The sequence below is a fragment of the Periplaneta americana genome, chromosome 15 (assembly GCF_040183065.1).
Source record: "Periplaneta americana isolate PAMFEO1 chromosome 15, P.americana_PAMFEO1_priV1, whole genome shotgun sequence".
Classification (NCBI taxonomy): Eukaryota; Metazoa; Arthropoda; class Insecta; order Blattodea; family Blattidae; genus Periplaneta; species Periplaneta americana.
The window spans coordinates 118,633,600-118,658,950 of NC_091131.1; the positions used below are offsets into that span (position 1 = coordinate 118,633,600).

The window sequence follows — 25,351 nt, forward strand, 5'->3', positions numbered from 1 at the left end:
TGTCTTTAGAGACAATTAATATTAGGTACCCTCCACAAAACTGGCTTCATTTATACATCGATGGATCTTTGATCTCCAGGGAACAAGGTGCAGGTGCAGGTGTTACGTGCTGTCTCTTCTGACTTTATAGATCTCTTGGATATGGAACAACAAGTTTTGATGGAGAAATCACTGCAATAAGTGAAAGTCTCAGGAATCTTCTCTGTCGCATCAATAAATTTAAAAATGCAGTTATATTGTCAGACTCCAAAGCAGCTATTCTATCAATAGTCTCTAGACACACACCTTCATCTCAAATAGCAGAAATAAATAAAATGCTCTCTCCACTAATAACACTCAATAAAAGAATTGTATTCCAATGGATACCATCCCATTGTGGAATCCTGGGAAACGAGAATGCGGATGCTTTAGCAAAGAAGGGCAGCACTGCTACTTACAGACCTGTTACTAATTCTACGTATTCCTCTGTGAAAAGATTGATTAAATCTACATACTTAGACTTCAACAAACAAAATTTATTTTGAATCTTGCGTACACCACTTTTAACACTTGAATATAATTAATTGATGAACTATCAATTTCAGTACACACACACTATTCGACTCCACACTTCAACACCTTCCAACAATAAAACACACCCTCCTAACAGGCAGAGAAGTTCGAGATGACGCCGCGATCTAGTAGGCTCTGATGATGGTGCGTGAAGCACTGAAACAGCTGTAAGCCGGACAAATATTACATATTTAACACGAGTAAGTCCACTAGTTCATCAATTAAACAAAATTTGATAACACAATCTCAAGGGAAAAAATGGAACTCTCTGCATCATAATCCACAGTTGATTCCCGATTTACCACGCAAATCTTCTGTAGCTGCATTTAGATTGGCTACAGGCCATGACTGTTTGGCCAAGCATCTGCATAGAATTGGAATATATCAGTCTCCTAACTGTCCATTGTGGAACTCAAATCAAGAAATGGATTCAGAACATCTCAAAATCTGTGCGTCAGTGGCTAACCATGACAATATCTTTGAAAAATATTGGAGTGCAAGAGGTCAAATGACTTTATTGTCAAATGCCTGGCATTAGAAAACAACAACAATTTGTTACAAATATACATAACACTTGAGAGGTCCAGAGCCTTGTTTCATAAAAGCTACCAGTAATAGTATTTTAATATAAATGCCTGACTTGTTATCTTGTCTAGTTTTACTGGATATTATTGAATTAATATTGCCGAATTTGGTGAAATTGGCCAAAAATTAGACATATTAAAACAGATATTAATGAAATAATTTTATATTCAAACACATATTATTGAAATTATTTTATTTACTTTTTCATTGTTTGAAGTTTGAAAAAAATATATATACGTTTTTTTATATTTGCAATAATTCATATTTTTATTTCACACTCCGTTTAGGTACCACTGGTAGGGCTCATGTACCACCAGTGGTACACGTACCATAGGCTGAGAACAGCTGCATTACACTATTAACTTGTTCCTTGTAGCTTTGTATCTTTTATGAAATAGGCTTTTGAACTCAGTACTAGGGAAACTGACCATTTCCCTAGTAATTCGTCCTGGCCTTCTCGATTGTTATGTTGGTAATTTTAACTAGTGGGGAGGAGGCTATAAAAATATGTTATACACGTTCACTCCTTGAATGTAGTGTTCAACGTTTTATCCGCACACTAGCAATATTATAAGTGTCGTCAACTTAATCATGTGTTAATGACCTTTATTCATAAAAGGTGGCATTACCAAAATTGCATTGCTCTCCTACAATACAGTTTTATTCCGGGGAAACCTTTGTCTTCTATAATTTGATCTCCTAGTTCTATCAGTTTCAAAATTCCACAGTCATTTGTGATAAAACTATCACTGGCTCTACCTCCATAAAATTTGGAAATTAATGTTACCATACCACAGAGTGCAATTCCATTAAGAACTTTTGCAGTATATGCGGACTTATAATAAAGAGTATCTGTATATACTCTGACTGATTTCAGGAGGTTATTATGTTTTAACTTCAGTGCAGTCGATAATAGCTCTACAGTTCGGATAATTATCCTTAAAACAGTAGGCAATGTTGCATTAATAGTATCTTTGAACAAACTTTTTAGTTGCGTGTGCAAGTATAGGTAAAACAGATTGGAACATTATGGAAATAGTACTCGCTGAACATTGAAAATTACAGAAAGGGCAGAAAATGGCAAGGCTAACATAAAAGTCTATTTTATTTACTAATTTTGCGTTGAGTAGTGTCTAACAGTAAGTTAAAAAATAAATTAAAAATGTCTGTGTTAACACCAGCCAGGACATTTAATTGTGATTCATTAGAAATTGAACTATAACCACTAAATTCTCTTTCTTCATATGGGGAGTCAGGCCCAGACAGTTTACTAGCATACTTAGGTTTAGCATATAATGTGTGGAAAGTTGATATACATGGTTGTGTGCTGGCACTTTTTTTCTTGTAAATTCAATACATGACCACTTTATGCAAGTAAACGACCTTTTTTAGAAGAATTTGGCCGATTACTGTCATATAAAATACTTTGAAATACCACTGTTATTATTAAATCTGCCATGACAATACGTGGTGAGATGATGGCTGATGCTAGCGCTGTAACATGCAAGAACGTACAATTTTCGCCACTCAGAGTGCGGTGGTGCATTTCTCCCTGCAATGCACGGAGCCTATACGGATGACGTGAATATGTTAGGAGAAAATTCAGAAACTATTAGGGAAAACACGGGAATTTTACTTGAAGCAAGTAAAGAGATAGGTTTGGAAGTAAATCCTGAAAATACAAAATATATGATTATGTCTCGTGACCAGAATATTGGAAATATAAAAATTGGAAATTTATCCTTTGAAAAGATGAAAAAATTCAAATATCTTGCAGCAACAGTAACAAATATAAATGACGCTCGGGAGGAAATTAAACACGGAATAAATATGGGAAATGCGTGTTATTATTCGGTTGAGAAGCTTTTATAATCCACTCTGCTCTCGAAAAATCTGAAAGTTAGAATTTATAAAACAGTTATATTTCCTGTCGTTCTCTATGGTCGTGAAACTTGGACTCTCATTTTGAGAGGAAAACAGAAGTTAAGAGTGTTCAAGAATAAGTTGCTTAGGAAAATATTTGGAGCTAAGAAGGATGAAGCTACAGGAGAATGGAGAAAGTTATACACCTCAGATCTTCATGCATTGTATTTTTCACCTAACATAATGAGGAACATAAAATCCAGACATTTGAGATGGCAGGGCATGTAGTACGTATAGGTGAGTATAGAAATGCATATAGAATGTTAGTTGGAAGACCTGAGGGAAAAAGACCTTTAGGGAGGCCAAGGCATAGATGGGAGGATAATATTAAAATAGATTTGAGGAAGGTGGGATATGATGATAGAGACTGGATTATGTGAGAGCGGCAATGAACCTGCGGGTTCCTTAAAATCCACTTGTAAATAAACAAGTGCTATAAGCAGCAACATGAGCTGCTGTCATGAAGTCAAAAGAAGAATCGCAATGGCAAAGGAAGCTTTTAATAGAAAAAAAAACATCTTCTGCAGACCTCTGGAAAAAAGAACTAAGGAAGAGACCAGTGAAGTGCTTTGTGTGGTGTATAGCATTGTATGGGCAGAAACGTGGACATTACGACGAAATGAAGAGAAGCGAATTGAAGCATTTGAAATGTGGATATCGAGAAGGATGGAGCATGTGAAGTGAACAGACAGAACAAGAAACGAAGCTGTTTTGGAAAGAGTGGGCAAAGAAAGAATAATGCTGGAACTGATCAGGAAGAGGAAAAGGAATTGGCTGGGTCACTGGCTGAGAAGAAACTGCCTGCTGAAAGATGCACTGGAAGGAATGCTGAATGGGAGAAGAGTTCGGGACAGAAGAAGATATAAAATAATAGATGGTATTAGGACATATGCAGGGACTAAGAGGATGGCAGAAAATAAGAAAGATTGGAGAATTCTGAGTTTACAGTGAAAGATCTGCCCTTGAGCAGAAAACTCTGAATGAATGAATGAATGAATGAATGAATGAATGAATGAATGAATGAATGAATGAATGAATGAATGAATGAATGAATGAATGAATGAATGAATGAATGAATGAATGAAATGGATCATATATTGGTACATTGTTATGGCGCACTGTTATCGATATGAAGATGTTTAAGCAGCAGATGCAGTCTCAAATGTTTTTAAACATGAACTAGCTTACACCCCCTCACCAACATCAAGGTGAAAACCCACAATGGAGCCTCTGTGCCCCTATTAATTCCCATAGTTAACCCTAAGACTCTTCTATTAATTCCCATAGTTGACCCTAAGACTCCATGAGATATAGTCAAACTAATGATTATGCTACCTTTGCATGGTCAAAATACCGGGCTGTGTAAATTCTGAGCTCTCTGGTGGGAGTAAGAAAAAAGTTTTCTGCGAGATATTTAGATAGAAAGCAATGGATATGATTGAATCAAGGTACAGGGATTGCTTTAAAATACATATATACCGATGTATCAGTTGACATTTCAAACAACAGAATGGGAGCTAGTTCTTTGCAGGGGACAGCTAAGAAAGTAGCCTATTTTGTAGTCTCTCTTCCAATATCTAGTATAGATGCTGAGTTAATGCCACTGATGCACCTCTTATGTCTTCATCAAGTTTACACTGCAGGTAAATACCGTATTTGTTCGCGTAATTTGCGCCCCCGCGTATTTTGCGCACCCTAATTTTTAAGGGATTATTTTGAACTTTATTTTTGCTCCGTGTATTTTGCGCACACATTTTACATACCGGTACATATTTTTTTCAGTGTAGTAGGGATTACGTACATATTTCTTTCAGTGTAGTAGGGATTTTCCTTCCTACAGTCCATCGTAGGTCATTCACCAGCAACTGAAGTACCTGCTTCAGAAAGAAACCGCAAAGTCCCGCTACTTTAACAATGCTTGTCCTTGGTAGAGACAAGTTACCGGTATAGAAAATTAGCCCTACCGTAAATACTTGTATTTCAGTTGACTTTCAACACTTCTAATGTGCACTTGTATTTATACAGTATTTCAAGACGGGAAAGAAACATAACAATTACACCGCGTCATATAAATTGAAAGTGATAAGTTTCGCGGAACAGTTCGGCAATCGTGCAGCTCGGAACTCAGAACAGGACCTCTTATTTGAAAAATCCGCATATTTTACGCACCTAAATTTTTCAGTGGCCAAAGTTAATTAAAAAGTGCGCAAATTACGCGAGCAAATACGGTATGCATTCTATCTGATTCAACGGCTGCTTTGCAAGCTATCTCACAGTGTCATCCTGCCGATTATTTTTACAGAATAATTGAAATTCAGGATATTTTAGCATCCTTAAAACACACAGATGTAACACTATAGTGGATACCTGCATATTGTGAGTTGGCTGGGAATCTGGGATTGCGGCACAAGAAAGAATTCCTCTATTCACGTGTATTACTTAGGCAGATATGACTTTTAGGTGGTATTGGACAGATCGCTGGACCACCATTGGAGCAAGAATGTTTCTGTATGTTCTCTTGAAATGGCCAAATAACTTAATATGCCATTACTTTCTTGGCAAGTGGTAACCATTGCAGCCAGAGCAAGAACTGGACATACTGGTATTTCTGTTAGCCCTACATGTTCAGATTTCACCTCTCTGACACACTATTATACAATGACTGCAATTTAGAAGAGGTAACTCGTAACTCTTGACCATATTGTATTGGGCTTTAAGCATTCAGATAGAATAATGGAAAATTTTAGAATTAAGTTAGGATCTCATGTTTCATTTTCTTCCATATTAAAGAACACAGAACTTAGGTCAGTAGCAGAGGAAATATATCGGAAATATCATGTAATTGGCACTTCATGAGACAGGAAGCACGTATCAGAGGAGGAGGAGGAGGAGGAGGAGAAGAAGAAGAGTCTTATATTCTCTGAACGTATGACTTTAGATTATACTTTTACCTCGGCATTTCTGTGAACTTATAAAAACATTAATTTTCTGCTTTCAGTGGGACATACAGCAAATTATGCCGTTGTAGCAGCACAGCTGTACACACAAGAAGTTCATCGTGGTGTGCATATCTTTATAGTTCAACTCAGAGATGAGGAAACTCACGAACCAATGCCAGGTATAAAATTCCAGCGATCCAAAGCATGAACAATGTCTTGTGTGTGTCAGGTTAATTTGCTTTTATAAAATGTCTAAAAATCAATTTAGAGTTTTTATGAAAAAAAAAAAAAAGTTTTCAGCATATATGATTCTGCCTCTCCTTTTATCCTTCTCAATGTCAACTGCACAAAGACTTTTCTCCTAACCAATTTCAAATTTCTATGAGTCAGTTCACATAGGAATTGTGCATGTGAAAAGTAACAGGTACCAGTAGTTTATTTAGAGCGTTTATACAAAACTTGCATAAGCATAACATGACGATTTATTAGAAATTATTAAAAAATATCCTTCATGCTTGAGCACACTAACCCATCATTTATGTACAGAGACAAGTTTATATAGACGAAGAGTATGTGAATACTATGATGGTAAACTTAGGTAGGTACTAGTTTTACTAACAAGTACTACTGGTAGTAGATTTGTACTATCTTTTTCTTTGATTACAGGTATGAAAATTGGTGAGATTGGAACGAAATTTGGTATGCACACTATTAACAATGGCTTCCTTGCATTTCAAAATGTTCACATTCCTCGTGATCAAATGCTGATGAAAAATGCCAAGGTTTTGGAGGTAAGTTGTATATTGTTGAAGTTTTGTGTGTGTGTGTGTGTGTGTGTGTGTGTGTGTGTGTGTGCGTGCGTGCGTGCGTGCGTGCGTGTGCATATGCGCGCCGCGTGCTTTTTTTTTTCTGTTCCAGTATGGTGACAAAGGAAGCTGGAAAAGTTTTCTCGTGGTACCAGTAGGCCTACACTTATTTTCCTGTAGTAGCATACTGCCATTTCCTTATATGTAATTGCTGTAATTACATCTATTACTACCACTACTACTACTACTACTACAACTAATAATAATAATAATAATAATAATAATAATAATAATAATAATACGGTAATGATAATACAGTAATTCGTACTGTGTTACGAGCTCCTGTGAGGGATCTGTTCCACTTTAGCCTCAAAATAGAGCATTTTTAGGATTATTGGTACTGTACTTCCTGTTCTGTAGGCCTACTTAATTAAGGACAGGGCCACAACGAAGGTATCTATGTGTTAACCGTGGTAAACATGGATTCTGCGCCTCTCTCCCTTTGGCTTGGCGAGAGAGGTGTTAGTAAGTTTTAATATTCTATTACAACATACATTAAATTAATAAAGCTGATTTTAAATCAATCAGTTTGTCATTTTCTTAAATTTAACAACTTAAGCTATATAAATATATTACAGTCCTGAACTCTTGATTGGCTTAAAAATTTTCAGTCTACAGTCTTAGTTAAAATCAATGGTGGCTTGTGCCAGATAAATTAGGTGAAGGTCAATAGAATTCTAGGTAATTTCCTGGAATCGATGGATGGCTGTGACATCATTAGTGACGTTGTGAACGATTTTGTAAGCTATATGGTGGCCATATTGGATTAATGTAATATTGACCACTCTCTTAAATTTCATGAAAATCACAGCATATAATACATACAAATTTGCAACTTTTTGGAAGCTTACGCCCCTTTAACACCAAAGAATTCACTGTTCCAACAAAATATATCACAAGTCCACATGATATGAAAAAGACAAAAATCTAACACAACATATTATACAACACATCAAATTAAAAGAGTATACACAAAAAATAAAGAAATACCGTATTAGTTGCACATAACAAAATTCAAAATCACAATCATATTCATAAACTGTATTGATATTTTAAATCAACTTCAGAACATGTGACTTCCAATATACAGTAAAATCATGCAGCTACACGTAAATCAAAGCAATATTCTATTGAATAGAAAACTTAAAAAAATAATAAAAAAAAATCAAACACCGCAATAAATCCACAGGGAAAAAAATTATGTTTCTCAGATCGTTTTCAAATCTTTTACCTTACACTTCACTCCACAGTTATATTAATGTGAGGTGTTGATCTGCCATATTTTAAAACATCTTGTTTGTCTACTGCAGAACAATGAGAGAACAGTGTCTCCAAAAGATTACACACTAAATCGTTTAAAGCAGCAGTTCCCAACCTTTTTCGACTCGTGAACCCCTTCCACAACGATCTGACTTTTAAATATACATACAGTAGACATAAAATTTAATTCCGAGCAAAAGGTTTAATAACCTTAAATTAACTTAACCCTTAACGGTTAAAATCTATAGTTATTCTAGTTACGGCTTAAAAGTTACACAACGTGTAGGCCTAGTTGCAATAATAAATACAAGTTTTCATTGTAATTACTCACCTCTTCCTTGGAATTCAGTGAGAAGGTTGCGCCTGCTTTCCATGGCACAGAGCTTTGAGGTCAGGAACCACAATAGTTAAATAAAGTCTCAAATCACTTTCAGCACAAAGTCTGTTTCTGTAGTTATTTTTTAAATAGGCATAAGAAGAAAACGACTTTTCGCACAAATATGTGGATGAAAAAGGGTAATAAAGCCGTTATGGCTTTATTCGATAACACTGGGAACTCCTTTAAACTGAACCAAAAACCAATTAATGACAAAGATTTATAACTTTTCTGTAACTGAAAATCAGTGGAAATTTCAAGAAGCTGCTCTTTTTGATCTACACTTAATGTGGATTCTAAAATTGTTGACTCTTCGAAAGGATTGCAAATCCAATTGTTATTATTGGACATAGCAGGGAAATATTCTCTGAAGGTTTTTCCAAGTCCCTTCAAATGTTCTTTAACCATGTTCTTGACATTTTCGTAACCATGTTCTTGACATTTTCGTCCAAAGAAAGATGATTTTCCACCAGAAAGTCGTGAAGGGTATCAAAGCACCCTGTTTGATTGCTATTGAAACACGTTTCCCAAAAAGTAAGTTTTTTTAATGAATGATTCAATACAGTCTTGCACAATATAAACGTTTATATTTGACCCCTGGAGAGATAAGTTTAAACTGTTAATTTTTTAGAAAATGTCTGCCATATAAGCTGTCTGAAGCCAGATTTCATCTTCCATGCACTTTGCTTGGTGAAAGGCATGGCTGGTGAGAAAAACATAAACTTCGTCTTTAAGCTCATACAGTCTGGAAATAATTCTACCTCGAGATAGCCACCTAACTTCAGTGTAAGACAATAAACACTTATAAATGCTTCCCATTTCCTCACATAGCACTCCAAAGATGTGGGAATTTGTATGGCGAGCCTTAATAAAATTAATTATTTTCACTGCATCGTCCAGCACACATTTCAATCCATCGGGCATGCATTTAGAAACAAGAGCCTGTCTATGAATGCAACAATGTGTCCAAGAAGCGTTCAGCGCTACCGATTTTACTTTGGCAACAAACCCAGCATAACACCCTGTCATAGATTTCGCACCATCTAAACAAATGCCTACACAGCGAATCCAGTCTATTGAATTTTCGCGAAAGTATTCGATGGTTAATTTAAATATATCTCCTCCTATAGTTCTCTCTTTTAAGGGTTTGCAGAATAGTAGCTCCTCTTCTACAGACTCCACATTAATATAACGGACGAAAAATAACAAAATGACTAAATTGGCAACATCAGTCGATTCGTCAAATTGAATCACAAAAGAAGGACTGGCACGAACTCTTTCCAAAATTTCATTTTCGACATAATTTGCCATGTCTTTAATCCGACGGTTGATCGTATTGTCGGACAATGGTACCATATTGACTTTTTTTATGAAAGATTCTCCAAGCATGCACTGTACTACATCATTTATACATGGCTGCACTAAATCTTCAGCTATTGAATGAGGTTTTGGAGTTTTAGCAAAATTCTGTAGCAAACGTGATAAGACGCTTCAAGAGCATTCTCATTGTCACTGTTTGCAGCGGATACAAAAGTAGTTGAATCATTTTTCCACTCGTTAGCTTTTCGTGTAAAAAAATCAGCAGATTTGTTTACGTGGGTGGGGTGTTTAGTTTCTAAATGACGTTTAAGTAGAGAAGGTTTCAGACTACTGTTAGCAAGAATGTCACCACAAACAACACACTGTGGTCTTGGACAGTCCTTGTCACCTATATATGAAAATCCAAACCTAATGTAATTATCATCGTACTTTCTTTTCTTTACACACGGTTCACTTTTGTTGGATTGACACATATCACTAGAAATTTCAAATGAGAACATGGGTCATTGAAGGTGTCATTGGAAACTACATTTAAAAAGAAACAACTTTTACTGAAACTATTTTTTCTAAATTTTATTTTGTACTCACAAAGCAACAAAAATAGTACTTTCTGAGAAATGTTGTATGTTGTTTATGTACGCACACTATTCGTAGCAAGTGTTCAAAATGTCTGCCACCCTGTGCTAAAGAATGTTCTGATCTCCTAACATCCGTGATTGCATGGAGACCTTCAGCACAGCTGAGAGACATACAGGCTTCTCTAATTCTTTGTTTCATATCTTCTCTAGTTGTTGGATGCACCTGGTGGAACATGTCTTTAATTCTACCCACAAGAAGAAGTCATTTGGAGCGAAGTCAGGAGATCGGGCAGGCCAGGCTACTGGTACTCCTCGTTCAACCCACCGTAGGGGAATAACCGGTTAATAATTTGCTGAGCCCTACATGAAAAATAAGCCGGTACAGCCGCCCTGCTGAAACCACATCGTTAACCGAAGTGCAAGGGGAACATCATGAACCAGCTGGTGCAAAATGTTTCGGAGGAAGCGTGCATACGTTCTACTATTCAAGTTCTCAAAAAAGTATGGTCCTATGACTCGGTACCCAAGGAGACCATATGATAAGTTGAGACTTCACACGTGCTGGTAATCCACTTCACGTAGCCAGTGTGGATTAACCGGAGACCAGTAATGGGCATTGTAGAGATTCATCTGACCATTACTTTTGAAAGTTACTTCATCAGTGCATAGAATTTTAAGCTCGAAATCACGGTCTGTGTTTAGAAATCAGTTGCAGAAATCAACACGAGTCTGGAAGTCATGTCCCACAAGTTCCTGATGGAGATGAATATAGTATGAATGAAATTTGTTGTCTTTGAGAATTCTAAACACTGTATTATGGTGCAATCCTGAGTGACGGGGAATCTTTCTTGTGGGGGAGAATTAAAGACATGATCTACCAAGTGCGTCCAACAACTAGAGAAGACATGAAACAAAGAATTAGAGAAACCACGCCATGTGTCTCTCTCAGCTGTATTGAAGTTTTCCGTGCAATCACAAATGTCAGGAGGAGATCAGAACATTGTTTAGCACAGAGTGGCGGACATTTTGAACACTTACTATGAAGAGTATACGTACATTAACAACGTATAACATTTCTTAAAAAATACCATTTTTCTTGCTTTGTGAGTAAACAATAAAAGTTAGAAAAACAAGTCTCAGTAAAAGTTGTTTCTTTTTAAAGGTAGTTTCTAATGGCACCTTCAATTACCCAGGTTCTCATTTGAAATTTCGAAGTTGACCACAGGTACCCCCACTTCCGGTTTGTTATGAGATATTCTACTGCCACCAATCGATTCTTTACATAGGTTTTGGTTATAAAAACTTTTTATGAACAACCAATATCATATAGTTTTCGAGAAAAAAAGGCTGATACAGGTGGTCTGAAACACCCGGCATGTTTTGTTCAGTCAACTGTCCGAAGACAGATCTGAACCTCACAAGTGATATCAACAAGACACCACTTATGAGGCAACTAGTTCAGGAGATAATGAGGTAGGGTGGCCAGTTCCTTTCCCCTTCCATTGCACACATCGCTGACTAGCTACATATTACACTAGTCAAACTTCAGCTGCATAGAAACAAAATTGTTCTTCCTCTGACACATACCGTCAAGTGAGATGTACTGCCTGATAATAGATGTACATATCAGCCAGAACCTCAATCAGAGGCATATATCCCCCCCCCCCCAATTTCACATCTGTAGAACCATCGTATTTGTGAAAAACAGGGTTACCTCGTGTCGGATGTGGTTCTTCACCATGTAAAACATCTTGAGGAATAAGTTTATAAAATGATGAGGATGTGTACATAACATACAGTGTAAATGTTACATCGAATTAATGACCATACTGTTGCTCTAATACTAATGTTAACATGATGAACTCATCTTCATTATATTCCGCGTGTGAAGTAGAAAATAAATGCATTTTATTATAGGAATGAAAAGAGTTATTTTTTTTTTTAATTTCCATATCAGTACATCTCAATTAGACTGTTTCAACCCATAATAAAAACATGCTTATGAATGCTTAACTAAACTCATAATACTGGTATGTTTAATATATGCTAATTTTTATGTTATATTTTTAGCGAATTGTGATTATGTTTCATTCTGTTGTACAGGATGGGTCCTATGTCAAATCTCCTAGTGACAAATTGGTGTATGGAACCATGATATATGTACGAGTAGTAATGCTACAGACGTGTGCCTATCAATTGGGGCTAGCTGCCACAATAGCTATACGCTACAGTGCTGTTCGAAGACAGTCCGAAATGAAGCCTGGGTGATTATTATTATATAAATATAATTTCACTTAGTCGTGTAGAGTAATATGAGATTGTGAGACATATAAATTAGTATATTTAAATTTCTAATGGCAATTCACATTTTCTGCTTTGTCTGTTTTGGTTGTCTGTCTGTGTGTCTTTATATTATATGTCTGTCTCTGCGTGCGTCTATACTTAGATCAGAGCAGTATGATCTAGAACACTGTCGTATCAACAAAGTAAACTTCTGATCCGCAGTGGCTCCTTGCAATCAGAGAGTCTACAACAAAAAAATTTTCTTCAGACATATTTTAAAGGATTTGTAGCTCCTACAGAGTGGCGGACCCTGGGAGCACAAACTCGGCTTTTGATGAAACTCCACGCAAAAAAGTCAATGGGAGTGAGGTCGGGGGGAACGGGGAGCCTACATGTGATCTGCCGCTCTTCCAATTCATCGGTTAGGAAAGGTCTCATTCAAGTAGTCCCGCACAATGTTTGCATAATGGGGTGGTGCCCATCTTGTTGAAAAATGGCAGAGGCAACGATACCATCCTGCCATATCTGTGGCTCCAGGAATAACTGTAACATGTCAGGTAGTTTGTCCCGGCAATTGTCTTTTTGGCAAAGATGAAAGGGCCATAAATTTTGCCCTTCATAAGAACAAGTCACACATTGACTTTGGGAGAGTCCTGTTGCCACTTGAATTCATTTGGTTGCTCGGTTGACCAGATTCTGCAATTGTGTCTGTTCACGATGCCATTGACATGAACAGAACATGATTCATCAGGTTCTCCTCACCTACAGCGTGCAACAGATCATGACACATGGCTGCTCGTGCAGCATAGTCTTCATCCTCTAGTCTGTGAGGCACCTGGATATGTAGGCCTTCTTTTTAAGTGTTTAGTGAAGCACTTTCCACACTGTGGATTTCGGAGTGTTTAGCTCATGACTCAGTCGGCAGGTGGATGCCTTTGGACTTCTGTCGATGTTCTCGCTCACCCTCTCTACACGTTGTGGGCTGATTGGTGGCCGTCCAGCACGCCTCTCGTCAGCTACAAATCCTGTATACCTGAATTTGTTTATAAGCTGCTGAATAGCAAGTCTTTTAGGGGCGTCTTTCTGGTACTTCCTCTCAAAGAGCCTCTGGACCTCATCATAGATTTTACCACCTAAATGATATTCCACAATTGTGATTCTTTCTTCAATAGTCAACATACTATACTATACCTTTAACAGAAATAATCCAAATGTACGTTTTCCGGAAAATGTATGGTGACTTTATGTGCACCCTATATAATAGATATCTCACAGGATTAACACAGGCTGCACTATCTTCTATTAGTATAGTATGTATTAGCTATCATTATAGAAAAAGTTACAAGTGTAAAATTATCGTACTAAATATAAAATATTATAGGCCTATTACATACATCACTAAAGATATAACAAACTGATCACAAATACTCCTTAGAATGTACAATCGAGAGTCCAAATATTCAAAATAGTCTTATATCTAGATGAAAATTATAACACACTGAGCCCAAATAATAATTACCTCATATGTATTACAATGGAGATATCTTCTTTCTAATATTCAGCGTAGTGAAGTACTACTTCAGTCGATGTGTTCAAGGGTTATTATTGATTATAGTAGAAGCGTGAAGGAAGTCTTTTGTGAAATAGTGCTGTCCTGAATGTAACTCTGCAGAAGGATTTCGTATTCGAAATAGGAGTTAAGAGTCCTGCACTGTGGCATCGTGGTCTAAGTAAGACATCCTGCCTAGGACTCGCGTTACGGAATGCGTGCTGGTAGTCATGGAGGAAGAAATTTTCTCATAAGATTTCGGCCAGTGTATGGGACTGGTGTCCACCCAGCATCATGATGCACTTGGGGAGCTACGATAGGTAGCAAAATCCGGTTACGAAAGCCAGCTATAACGGCTAGGGGGATCATCATGCTAACCACACGATACCTCCAATTTGGTTGGATGATCGTCTACCTCTGCTTCTGCATGTGGACGTAAGGCCAGCAGCCAGCTGGTCGGTTTGTCGGTCATGGTCCTTCATGGACTGTCGTGCCTTGGATTAAAAGGGGTTAAGAAACTCATTTCTGACGATTTAAGCTATTCTATGTAAAGAATGGCCTGGGCTTGTGATGTGAATAAGATTGTGTTACATGTTTTAGGAAAGGACAGTCGCGATCATGTACACATACACAAACAAAATCTGAGTCCCTACAAAGCTGTAAATTATCAGTATAACAAAGCTGGATTTCGGAATCATCTCCACACCAGCATGATACAATAACTGCACATATTTGTAAGTTTTTGCCATTGACTTTATCGAATTGTTTACAGCACAAAAAGTATGGAGAAGAAGGTTCAGCCATGGGGTAGCTCAGCCGGCCAAGGCGCTTGCCTGTCGATTAAGAGTTGCGCTTGAGTGCGGGTTCGATTCCTGCTTGGGCTGATTATCTAGTTGGGTTTTTCCGAGGTTTTCCCAACCGTAAGGTAAATGTCAGGTAATCTATGGCGAATCCTCTGCCTCATTTCGTCAGATATCATATCACTATCACCAATACCATCGACGTTAAATAACCATGTAGTTGATGTTAAATAAACAAGTTAAAAAAAAAGTTCATAACAGTTCATTTTACAAATAATATAGTTTATTATCTAGGTACCTGCTCACGTTGTCCATGGTTTTCATCAACACATATCTTTATTTTGAAATCACCAATGTTTTCTCGAATTAAGGTAATCATCTGATTATTATAGGAAGAATCGAGGTAGTTCATCCTTATTGTCGATTTCAATGGCATTGACTGATGACAGTATTTCTGCAGTAATAATATGAAAATTGGTTTCTGCACAGCATTTCACGGAATGTTGGCAGCTATGTAGGCAGCTATGTAGGCTCTGCATATGTGTACATTAAAACTGCTCTTTTGATGGGAAGAGTAAGTTTACTGTATTAACAAATCATTCTCTGTCTTGCGACCAGCATCTTCTATAAGCTAATGTAGCACCAATATGTGAAATTCTTTACGATACAAAACCTGAAAATTTAAGTCCAATGAAGATATTCACCAAACCACAATATACAGTTTTTGTCAGTAATGAACAAGTTTTGTCAATTCGTTACAATGTAAGTCCTTAAAAGAAAACCTACAAATTAAACCAAACCCTTTAACTCTATTAAATATGGAATATAATCTAAATTTAACAGAAGAAATACTGAAATCAGAAGTAAACACTGAAATACTAAAACAATTGTCTTTAGAGACAATTAATATTAGATACCCTCCACAAAACTGGCTTCATTTATACACTGACGGATCCTTGATCTCCAGAGAACAAGGTGCCGGTGCAGGTGTTACGTGCTGTCTCTTCTCACTTTATAGATCTCTTGGATATGGAACAACAAGTTTTGATGGAGAAATCATTGCAATAAGTGAAAGTCTCAGGAATCTTCTATGCCACATCAGTAAATTTAAAAATGCAGTTATATTGTCAGACTCCAAAGCAGCTATTCTATCAATAGTCTCTAAACACGCACCTTCATCTCAAACAGCAGAAATAACTAAAATGCTCTCTCAATTAATATCACTCAATAAAAGAATTGTATTCCAATGGACACCATCCCATTGTGGAATCCTGGGAAACGAGAATGCGGATGCTTTAGCAAAGAAGGGCAGCACTGCTACTTGCAGACCTGTTACTAAATCTCCGTATTATTCTGTGAAAAGATTGATTAAATCTACATACTTAGACTTCAACAAACAAAATTTGATAACACAATCCCAAGGGAAAAAATGGAACTCTCTGCATCAAAATCCACAGTTAATTCCCGATTTACCACGAAAATCGTCTGTAGCTGCATTTAGATTGGCAACAGGCCATGATTGTTTGGCCAAACACCTGCATAGAATTGGAATATATCAGTCCCCTAACTGTCCATTGTGCAACTCAAACCAAGAAATGGATTCGGAACACCTCAAAATCTGTGCTTCACTGGCTGGTCATGATAATATCTTTGAAAAATATTGGAATGCAAGAGGTCAAATGACTTTATTGTCAAACGCCTGGCATTAGAAAACAGCAACAACAATGTAAGTCCACCATTTGATTTTACAACTAGATTTGGACTGTCTTTTCCAGTTTTTCAGTTGAAATATATTATAGCCTACTGATGTTCATAAAAGAGATGAAAATATAATAGAGTCAAGTTTGAGCTATAATGAGGAGATTCAGTATCTCAAGTTCACACTGACACATGAGGCATATGACATACGGTACCTAGTTTTATCTTGTTATGTTATCCTTGGGAATTTTTTTTGGATCTTATTACTTAGGATTAGGAATATGGTTATAATGACAGTTTTCATAAGTTAAAATGAAAAACTAAGTTGCAAATTACCTAGTTGACTAGTTTCAGCTTCGTATCAGCCATCTTCAGAACTAGTGAGGTTCTTGCTATTGATAACTTTTGTGGCGACATAATGATTTCCAAACTTATTTAGGACAACAGATCTTTTGAATTGGGTTGTATTTTAAGATGTTCAGACTAATGTGCCATATGAAGCAAGAACCTCACTAGTTCTGAAGATGGCTGATGCAAGGCCAAAACTTGTCAACTAGGTATAATTTACAACTTAGTTTTTCATTTTAATACATTAAAGTTGTCATTATAACCATATTCTTAAATGATACAAAGTCGGAATATGTATGATAATACTTTCTTGTGTTAAATTATAACGTACCTTGTTTACACTTTCGACCTTTTATGGGTCATCTTCAGAACTGGTCGTTGCTGGTCTTGGTGCCACTTGTTTTGTTTCCTGTGAGGGTGTGTTCGTGTGGTGTAAAGGGGAGTCAAAGAGTGTGTGTGTTCTGAAATTGAGTTGTGTGTTGAGAATTTCATTGGGGTGTGTTTTTGTGTGTCTGTATATTTCATATTGTTCTAGTGTGTTTAGTTTCTGGCTTTTTGGTTGGATATGTGTATTTCCGGTCTGTGTTGATGTCTCTTAGGTGTGGTTAGCATTTGTGATGTGTTCTGCATATGTGGAGGTGTTTTGTAATTTTGTTATGGCTGTGATGTGTTCTTTGTGACGTGTTTGAAATGATCTGCCTGTCTGTCCTATGTAGAAGTTGTTGCAAGTGTTACATTTGAGTTTGTAGACACCTGTGTGGTTGTATTTATTTGTTTGTTTGTGTGTTGAGATGTTTTTGTAGAGTGTTATTTGTTCTGTATGCGATGTTGTAATTTAATTTCTTGAATGAGGTTGCAATGTTGTGTGTTATCTTGTTTTCGTATGTTAGTGTGATATATTTCTTGTGTTTTTGTGCTTGTGTTGTATTCTTATGTTTTTTGTGTTTATGTTTTGTCTTACGTATTATGTTGTCTATTATGTTAGGGTTGTATCCGTTTTCTTGTGCTATGTATTTGATTGTGTTTAACTCTTCTTTGTAATCTTGTTGGTTCATTGGTATGTTGAGTAGTCTGTGTACCATTGTTCGGAATGCAGCTTGTTTGTGTAGTGCTGGGTGGTTGGATGTGTCGTGTATGTGTGTTGTTGTTGTTGTGGGTTTTCTGTATACTTTGAATACCGGTATGTGTTTGTTGTTTACTTTTGTTATTGTGATGTCTAGAAAATTTATGGATTTGTTGTTTTCAATTTCTAATGTGTAGTGTAGCTTTGGGTGTATTTTGTTTGTGTTGATGTAGGTTTTGGATCTGTCTTTTGTTTCCTTTGTATAGTATTAGTATGTCATCTTCGTATTTGTGCCAGTATATGATGTTGTCTGCGTGTGTGTTGTTGTCTTTGTTTAGTATGTATGTCTGTTCTAATATGTGGTGTAAGAATATTTCTGCTAGTATGTTGGAGATGGGTGATCCCATGGGTAGGCCTTCGATTTGAGTGTAATATTTGTTATTGTATGTGAAGTATTTCTGTCTTGTGATGATGTCTGTGGTGTGTATGATTTCTTTAATGTGTTCTTGTGGTGTGTTGTTGTTGTGTAATCAAGATGTATGATACAAAGTGTTAAAAGTGTATAATCAAGATGTATATATTATATTTTCAAATGCTTTGAGTCTAACAATGTACCGGTATTGTTCTGAATGATCATATTTCTAGGCTCAAAGAAATCAGTGAGCGTGGCAAGATCTGCATTTCAAAAAACTGTACTTTATTTTATTTTTAGATGGCAGATGAGTGCTTTATTTCAGATTCGAAATAGTGTATCTATGTATCATTTGTCGCCACGGTATTGTGAAAAACTCCTTCATTTCATTCTCGTAATGTGCCAAATGTTTCTGAAAAATGTAAAGGTTTATAGTTTCTGCCGTAAACATGTAAGGAAGCCAACTTCTTCTGATAAACAAATAACCTAATAAAGTTGGACAATAATTTCTTTCTGATTGATCAGCCGACTATCACTGATGAATCTACGTAAAGATTATTATTTTTTGTTCCTACACAATACATATGTTATGGTAACAATTAATATTAGAGGAGAAAAATTCGCTCCAGCGCCGGGGATCGAACCCACGTCCTTGGTTCTACATATCAAGCGCTCTCACCATTGAGCTACGCCGAAGTCCAATCCACAGTACCGGATCGAAATCCTCTCCTCCAGTGTTTCTTTTTTTTTTTTTCTTTTTCCTTTTGTGGCCTGACTCTCAGTTGGGCATGTATGTTTCTCCTCTAATATTAATTGTTACCATAACAGATGTATTCTGTAGAAACAAAAAATAATCTTTACGTAGATTCTTCGAGCAACAGTGCATATTACTGTACGGATTACTGTGCATATTACTGTGGAATCCCAGCCACCAACTCAGTCAACTTAGTGTGCTCCTTGTATAATGGCAATTGACTTAATATAAAATGTCAACATACATGCCCACTGAGAGTCAGGCCACAAAGGGGAAAAAAACACTGGAGGAGAGGGGTTCGATCCGGTGCTGTGGCTTGGACTTCGGCGTAGCTCAATGGTGAGAGCACTTGGTACATAGAACCAAGGACCCAGGTTCAATCTCCGGCACTGGAGCGAATTTTTATCCTCTAATATTAATTATCATTGATGAGTTCATCATTCTACACTATTACCATTAAAATTCATAAAGTGGTACCATTCATACTGCATACTTATGTGTTAGTCTGCAGATCTTCAAATACAACCTAATTCAAATGATTTGCTATCCTAAATAAGTTTGGAAATCATTATGTCACCACAAAAGTGATCAATAATGCAGTGACTGATTGTTGAAGTGTTTCACGAAATGCCTCATTATTAAAACATGGTGACGCTTATTCTTTGGTATATCTACATAAAACAGAATAGTTTTTTGTCACATTTCAGAGAACCAGAACCACAGATCCTCGACTACAGAACACAACAGTACAAGCTCTTTCCCAGCTTAGCAACCTCATTTGCTTTTAGATTTACTGCAAATTGGTTGTGGAATTTGTATAATGAAATTATTGTAGAACTCGAGAAAGGAACTCTACGAAGACTTCCAGAGGTAAGGCAGTTAGTAATTTAACTTAATTTAATATAGTTTAATGTTAACTAATTTTCTTGCAAATTGTTTATTAAAAGTCTGTTGGTTCTTGTGAGTATTTTGTATTATGGGTTTTAAAAATGAATAAAATATTCATTACATTGAATGCCTAAGAAGGCCGAAAGACATTAAAAACAGGGTAAATATGATTATAATCAGTGATGATATATGTATTACAAGTGAATAAGTCCATTGGCTACGTGTTGTGGGTTAATAAAGAATATGCATTGAAATACAGCGTGAATTTTCGTAAATTTAAAATAAACTAATTCTGTTAAGTGTTTTACTTAGGCATAATATTTGCAACACCAGATGCTGTTCATTATGTGATGTGAGATGATAGTTAGCTTTTCAAATGAAAATAGCTTTGGGATACCATAGAACCTATCCCCCTGTATAGCAGATGAGTCTTTATGTAACATGCATAGTAAACTATTTTGGTTATACATCTATAGTTACCAGCTTTACCTTCGATGGTTCATTTCTGTTTGTTACAAGATAATGATTAATAATACACACATTTGTTGAAATCCAGATTTCATCATAAGTTAGACATATTGTGGTACAATATGCCAGTCTCAAGATTTTATAGTTATGCTATATATAAAACTGGCTCAATTGTTTTGTTATTTTCACTGTACACATGTTTAAAAAATAAATACCGGTACCGGTACATAGTAAGTTCTAAATTTTAATTTGGCCATAAGAACCACTACCTACATAATTACGATATATAAAGGACAGTACGCAATTTTTTTTAAGTTGTAGTTTAAAAGTGGGAAAAGAGAAATTTATTAGAACCCAGTTACCTAATAAGGCCTATAGCAGTTTACATGTTGGCAAAACCAACTGTAATAAGTATGATACTTGCTTTTTAAATGCTGATTTACAGAATTCTAATTACTTCAATTATATTCTAATACTATTAGCTCCATGCATTGTGCTGCTGCTTGAAAGCTGTTTGCACATATGAAGCAGCCAAAGGAGTGGAGACATGTCGCCTAGCATGTGGTGGACATGGCTACATGACCTGCAGCAACTTCAGTACACTGTATGGTGCTGCAACTGCAAGATGCACCTACGAGGGGGAGAACACAGTCATGCTGCTTCAGACTGCCCGATATCTCTTGAAGGCGTGGCAGCAGGCTAAGGAAGGTGTTGCCTTACCACCCACTGTGGCATACCTTTCACGTGCAGTGACAGGAAGTACCGGTCTAAAGTCTTGGCAAAATACAACAGAATCCATTGTAACAGCTTTCCAGCAAGTGGCAGCAAGGTAACATATAATATTTTTACTGCAGTTGATTTAGTCAGTTGGTTAGATTTAATATAACACGAGGATCAGTAAGTAAAGTAAAAAGTTTGTAACTCTTCTATAAGAATAACGGAACAGGCCCTGTTACAATAACTCAGTATGTACCATACCAATAATACATTTTCTGTGTAATGTGTGGGTACCAGATACTCAGTCATGAAAAATACAAACCCTGTGAACAGAGTACATACTTCATTGTTGAACGGCTAGTTGTAATCTAATTTCTATGGTAAGACATATGGATATGATGGCGAACAGCAGAGCAGTATGGTAAGCATAGTATGTAGGTGCGAAGTGTCAGATGACAAATCTTCACTATGAAGAACACTCAGGTCGACAATCAAAATTACGAAGAAACAATTACCATGCTGAAGTGGAAGCATTATCTCAGGGATCTACAAATAAAGACATACCGTAATAATTATATACTGTTTTCGTTTTGGATATATAACAGACTATCATTGGAACACTCTACTAAGAAAGGAACTACTGTAACAGCCACTGGCGTAGCTTAGCAGTAGGAAGCTGGACTCATGATCCCAGGTTTCTTTCAGGCGTGGGTTTGAAGTCTGTTTGGGCTACTTCTCTAGTTGAGTTTTTCCGAGGTTTTCCACAACTGTAAGGCGAATGTCAGGTAATCTTAAAGCGAATCCTCGGTCTCATCTCGCCAAAATACTTTCTCGCTTCGAGCAATTTCACAAATGGTAGATAGCCTCTCAGTTGATAAGGCATTATTAAATTCCAATGACTACTGTAACTGCAACATAATACAGGGAAATATTGGCGTTAAAGATGAAGCTAGTAATTCGCTGAAAGCACAAATCTCTTGTAGAAATATGTTTTTACTCCACAATAATACCTGTCCACATTCGGCGTTAACAACTGTTGAAAGAATTGAACAACTGATATTTGAACTTCTCCCACATGCTCCCTATAGCCCATAACTTGCTTCGTCTGATTTTTCAGTTGTTTGAATCTTTGCATGGATGACAATACGCTAGTGGCACTGAAGTTAAGGAAGAGTGTAGAGCTTATGGAAATTTGAGCACATTGGAATACCAGTACTCTCTTCACAGACGTGTTCAAAAAATTATTGTTGATCGCTACACAATATGTGCTGAAAAGCAGAATATTGAACAAGTATTCACTACCGGCATTAATTTTATTATAGATTGTTGTACATGACAGAATTAATAAAATAATTATACTACAGTATTTCCTGGTTTTGTCTGCATGTGTATGTGCCAGAGCGCATGTGTAGATCTATTTATGTGTCCCTGTGGTAGAGTTCAATAATTTTGTGAACTACTGTCCCTTTGGATACGATAACAGTTTTAGCAATTTATGTGCATTTACCTTCAAAGTAATGTCCCTCAATCAATATAAGCTCCTGTCCGAGTGTTTGTACATTTTGCTAGAAATAGTTCTGAAATTTTTTTTTTTTTTAGGAATTGATGTAAAGATTTGCATTTGAACTATGATCAGTTTATTTGTTAAAGAGAACTGAGGTCCATGAAATTAGTCTTCAAATAAGAAAACAGAAAAAATAATTACAGTACCATACGTACTTTCTTATCACACACCTATTGGAGAACTTCAATATCTTCTGTTTGTGCTGACTTATGGTGTTGTTATTATTATTATTATTATTGTTGTTGTTGTTATTATCATTATTATTATTATTATTATTATTATTATTATTATTATTATTATTATTATTATTATTATTATTATTATTATTATTATTATTATTAGGACTACCACTACTGTTGCTATTGTATACCGTATATCTGTACTACTAAGCCATACTTACAAAATACAAAGTTGACTATGATGCAAGTAAGACAGTTACTGGTATTATTTTAAAAAGTAAAAATAAAGAGAGAGGGCGCTCTCAAGTTGCACGACTACACCTCTGCCAGTTATCCAACTATGTTTATGAATATTGCAAGGAAACCTGACACAAACCAGGTTTTTTTTTACCAAAAATTCCATTCAACCCAATGAAATTTGAACTGTGATTGCAGCATGGAAAGCTGATGTTGCACCTATTCAACTGATGGTTCACACTACAACACAAGAGTATTACCTGGTCACCATAGAGTCTTGATTTCGATCCTGAGCACTCAAGTTGTTAAATAAATAATTACCTACCTACTTGTCCAGTTACTTTTACTGGTAATACACAACTTTAATGCTGCTTGAGCATGAACCTTCCTGGAGCCTTCGCATTTGTCCATTTTCAATCCGATTTCTTGTGTTGTGGTACCATAAAAAAGGCCCGAGATTTTCACTGTGCAGGTTAAAATATTCCGAAAATTAGCATTGGCTAAGGAACCATGGAAGAGAGAAATAGTCAGTCAATCAGTCAGTCAGTTGGTGAGATAGCCAGTAGTTAGTTGGTTAGTCAGTGGATCAGTCACGTCAGACAATGAGATAGTTCATTGGTCTAGTTATGTAGTTTTTGATTAGATTATATGGTTTTCAGTCTTTGGTTTAGTTACTTGGTTGTTAAACTACTAGAGATATATTTATGAATGTTATTCATTACCGGTAAAATTACAATAGTAAGAGTACTAATTGAATAGGCCATCCCAACAACATTGTACTGTCAGAAGTTAGAATGTTCAGCAAGTTGAAAAAAGGATTTTTAATGAAACATTCATACTCTGAAAGGTTTAGTTGGTACTATAATTAAATCAACGTAGGTCTAATATATACTTTTTTTAGTGGGTTATTTTACGACGCTTTATGAACAGCTTAGGTTATTTAGCGTCTGAATGATAGATGATAATGGTGGTGAAATGAGTCCGGGGTCAACACCGAAAGTTACCCAGCATTTGCTCATATTGGGTTCAGGGAAAACCCTAGGTCTAATCTGTAGATATAATTGTAATAGGATACACAACTACACTTTCTAGGATAAGGGTGTCTCGTTAAAAATAGTTTCCTCAATATTCCGAACATTTTAACTTATGGTGGTTACAACGTTGTAGAGGTGACCCATTCAATTATTGAACGACTGATAGGGAAAATCGAAGTACTTGCAGGAAGCAGACACCACAGCTGCCATATTCGGCATAAATATCAGAACATGAACTATGTTTTCTTTACGATTACACATCAGTCATACATTCAAGCAGAGAAAGGATGTGGATAGTCAGAATCAACATTTTAATTTTTCTCCATTCATTCATTTGTTCGTTCGTTCGTTCGTTCGTTCGTTCGTTCGTTCGTTCGTTCGTTCGTTCGTTCGTTCGTTCATTCATTCATCTGTCTGCCTGTCTGAGTATACATTTATCTATAGGTTACATTTATTTATTTATTCTCCACCATTAATGAAATTAAAATACAGTTCTGTTTTTAATTTATGTAATTTATAACAACATTTTATTCAGTTTCTTCTTGTTTTTATTTCAGCAAAATAAAAAGCTGTGCTGACAGCATGGCTAAGCGAATGCAAATGGGAATTTCACCAACAGATACATGGAATATGACTTCTATAGAATTGGCCCAGTGTGCAGAGGTAGGTATGATGTTGGAAGATCGCCACCACCAATACATACTTTTCCTTCTCCTCCTCTTCCACGATATTTTTTATTTTCTTCTTTTCTCCTTTACATCCTTTTATTGTCACGCATATTTTTCTAACCTATCATATACTAGGTGTCTCAGTCTAATGTGGGCTGCATACGGGGTTTCTCAGTACCGGTACCAGTTGGTTACTAGCATGTGAAGATCAAACTGCATCACACAAGTGTGGCATGTTCTCAGTCTTAGTCATTCAGTCATTATAATAAGATGTATTGGTATTCAGAGAA

General features: G+C 36.3%; 1 protein-coding gene across 5 annotated transcripts in view; it reads left to right on the forward strand.

Moving 5' to 3' along the window:
- The window catches only part of LOC138715292 (acyl-coenzyme A oxidase 1-like), a 150,948-nt gene that overhangs the window by 109,170 nt on the left and 16,427 nt on the right, over positions 1 to 25,351 (forward strand). For all 5 annotated transcript variants that reach the window (XM_069848050.1, XM_069848055.1, XM_069848049.1 and 2 more), the window contains 6 exons: positions 6,059 to 6,178; positions 6,666 to 6,790; positions 12,503 to 12,663; positions 20,014 to 20,176; positions 21,145 to 21,491; positions 24,951 to 25,056. In XM_069848050.1, the coding sequence (XP_069704151.1) occupies positions 6,059 to 6,178; positions 6,666 to 6,790; positions 12,503 to 12,663; positions 20,014 to 20,176; positions 21,145 to 21,491; positions 24,951 to 25,056 (1,022 nt within the window). The remainder of the gene's footprint in view (positions 1 to 6,058; positions 6,179 to 6,665; positions 6,791 to 12,502; positions 12,664 to 20,013; positions 20,177 to 21,144; positions 21,492 to 24,950; positions 25,057 to 25,351) is intronic.